Source organism: Hipposideros armiger, unplaced genomic scaffold (assembly GCF_001890085.2).
Source record: "Hipposideros armiger isolate ML-2016 unplaced genomic scaffold, ASM189008v1 scaffold_59, whole genome shotgun sequence".
Taxonomy (NCBI): domain Eukaryota; kingdom Metazoa; phylum Chordata; class Mammalia; order Chiroptera; family Hipposideridae; genus Hipposideros; species Hipposideros armiger.
This window is the reverse complement of record NW_017731409.1, coordinates 553,336-556,413: the sequence shown is the minus strand read 5'-3', so window position 1 is coordinate 556,413 and position 3,078 is coordinate 553,336. Positions and strand designations below refer to the sequence as shown.

The 3,078-nt window shown below is 44.2% G+C and overlaps 1 protein-coding gene across 1 annotated transcript in view; it reads right to left on the bottom strand.

Moving 5' to 3' along the window:
* Positions 1 to 466: 466 nt before the first annotated feature.
* Positions 467 to 3,078, bottom strand: part of LOC109382028 (sodium/bile acid cotransporter) — a 24,967-nt gene continuing 22,355 nt past the window's right edge. The window contains exons 3-4 of the mRNA XM_019641261.1: positions 2,198 to 2,376; positions 467 to 692 (exon numbers count right to left, since the gene is read on the bottom strand). Of these exons, the coding sequence (XP_019496806.1) occupies positions 485 to 692; positions 2,198 to 2,376 (387 nt within the window). The 3' untranslated portion in view covers positions 467 to 484. The remainder of the gene's footprint in view (positions 693 to 2,197; positions 2,377 to 3,078) is intronic.

The following is a 3,078-nucleotide window of genomic DNA, read 5'->3' as shown; positions in this document are numbered from 1 at the left end:
TAGTTTCCAGTTAGTTTTGCCACAGGGGTCTTCTGAAGTGCACTGTGAGTGAAGTCCTTTGTTAGGTCTTGAGAACCAAAGACCCATCATTAAGAGTATGGCCATCTGAGGGCACTTCAGGCCTTTCTGGGACTAAAACTGCAATGGAAACCTGGTTGGTTTTGAAATATTTCCTATCGCACTTTTTTGGTAGGGGGAGAGACCTCAATGGGCAACAACACTTTTGCACAACTCATCTCACAACTCTCTAATGACCAAGACAGTTCTGCTCTCCTTTCTCATCCTGAGCCTTACAAGTGGTCTCCCCAGTTAAAGCGGCCAAAATTGCCTCAGTCCCATGAGGCAAACTCCATCCCTAACGGAATGCAGTTAATGAAGTAGCCTTGGAGCTACCTGGTTCCTAGTGACCTAATAAGAGTTGTAGATAGTCCCGTGCAAAAGGTCCTTGCCAGAAACTTGCTCCAATATGGGAGCCAAGAATAACTCAGGACTCACCCTTGGAAGGCTTGATTTTCTCATAGCACCGAAAGATGGCAATGAGGAGAAGCCCTTCTCCAAGCTGGCAGATCATGTAGAGGAGAGGAAAGAAGAAAAGTGGTCCGATGACCTCAGGGGGGAAAGTCACGTTGAGGATGGTAGAGCAGAGCTGAACATTTTGGCATCCGGTCTCCATGCTGACAGTGCGGCTGCACCTGTGTAGGTTAAAATGACCAGCCCCTTAAATTCTCACAGAAGGGGCACGAGTGTGTGGCCTCACTTGCCTGTCGCCTCCCTCCCAGGTACTCTCAGACCCACTGAATAGTCCAACACAGGAAGATGGGGGAGAGCCAGGTGTGGAGTGCCTATGGTTTCAAGAAAAGTCAAGGTTACCCATTCCTTAAAATCAGCCTTGTGGAAAGATGGTGGCTAGTAGGCTTATGTCAGGAAGTTTTTATTAGATCATTTTTTATTAGCTTGGAAATCTAATTGTCTACTGTTGTAGAATGACCAAATTAAAATTTGGAGAACTGTCCAGCTGGAGAGGGACCAAAGTTAGCCAGTAGCATTCAGTTGGCTTTTTACGCTGAGCTTGACACCAAGGACAACTACAACTTCAACATGCAATAAAAGGTTGAACTGTCTGGGGAACTTGTCCTGTTCCCAAGTTTCTGGCCTGGAAACCTTTAACTCCAAAACACGATTGGAAAAAAAAACTTGATTCAGCCCTATCTACTTATCTTTGGAACACATTCTCTTTGTTTTGCTTTCCATTTTATGGGTTAAGAAGGGGATGTTTACACTTAGTGATACAGTGAATACACTTAGTTAATGCCTTGAGTTGCAATTAGCATATTAAAACAGTTGTTATTAAACCCCCTGAGAGCTGCCTCAGAACATTATGAGGAAGACTCCTGTGCTGGCACTTGATTCTCTTGGGATGCATATCACTGTCGTGAAATCATTGGCAGCCTTTTGACTAAGTCACCGTGTGTTACATCCTATACTAATTGTTCTTTATTAGCATGTTTTAAAAAGGTTTTTAAATTGTATTTTTGAAGCACTTCAGTGTTTTGCGGGGTGGGGTGGGTGGACTAGGTTGCTTCTAGTGTCTAGACTCCTGCGTAGGCATTTATTAAGGCTGAAAAGAGAAAAAGTTCCTGAAGTGGACTGCTCTGTATAGACAGGGGCCTGATGTTCCCACACCAGGCTCTCAAGTTATCTGTTCCCCTAAAATAGCAACTGTTTGTGACTTGGATTAGACTATAGCTGAGGCCACAGCTCCTTTAGCTCTGAGTGCTACTTAATGCTCCTCTGTCACTTGGTGGTGTCCTTGTCAGGGCAGAATAGGAAGAAAAGAGGGCAAGGAAGAATATTATCAACACTTGTCATGATGACATGGAGCTACCCCAGTGCCGTTAGCTACCAGGGAGTTGGGCAGGAGATGGAGTCTAGGCTCTGCAGGGAGCAAGCACTTTGCTATCTATGAGTTGTTGCTCTTTGGATGATTAGATGCTTTTGGTCTCTACTTAATGTTCCTAACCCATTCACTCCCTTCCCTTTACAATATTTCTCACAGTCCAAAGTTCCTTGTTGAGTGGATGCATTTGAACATACTGCTAGGAAAATGCCTTCCCCAGATCTCAGATCTCATCTTTTTTCTGAGAAACCAGGACAAGAATGAGGCCCATGGGACAGTGAGACCTAAGGTAATACCTACTGTCCATTGAGGCGGAAGAGAGCAGAGAGAACGTAGCCCAGCAGAAAGCCGATGAAAGGCATCAGGGAGGAGGTGGCCCACAAGTGGGGTGTCATGACAAACATGATGCTCTTGCCCACATTGATGGCAGAGAGCACTGTGACGGCCACACTGAGCAAAAGTATGATGATCGTCCCTCCCTGTGAATGAGGACAAGAAAAAAAGGCAATTAGAAGGGTGGTGAGGATAGGAAGAGCAGAGGGGTGGGGAAGCATGGGTGGGCATTGAAGGTGGAAAACATTTTAGTTAAGTTGGTATTTGACGTGGGAGTACAAAAGACCTTTATTGCCCATCTTTTTTGGACTCATCAGTAGCTAGGAAGCCTGGAGGACAGAAACCTGATGAACATTTGTTACTAAAGACTAAGCCAAGCACAGCGTCAGCTTGACATCTCAGGAGGCCTGAAGGAATGACATCATCCACCTATATGGTGGATCTTGTAAATTAAACGTTCTCTTGCAAAGGCATTAACTCTTGGAGCTTGTACACACAATCCTACAATACTGCCATTGCTCGACATATTTTGGAACTTATTAGGTGTTATTTTTAGAACCTGTCACACTTGTTTTCAGTACCTCCGTTACGGGTCAGGCCTTCATATATTTTAGGATGAATTTTGACTTCTGGAAGTTGCCAAGAGTCATTTGAAGTGAACCTGGTAAACAAGTTGGATTAAGTCAGGTAATGTAGTTTTAGATAACAGATGGTGTATAACTAAAGGGGTGAGCCTACTTTTATTTATTTTTTTTTTAAAGATTTTTATTGGGTAATTGGGGGGATGGGAACAGTGCTGGGGAATTGGGGGAAGGGGAACAGACAAGTTGCTGTCATTTTGTTCTTCA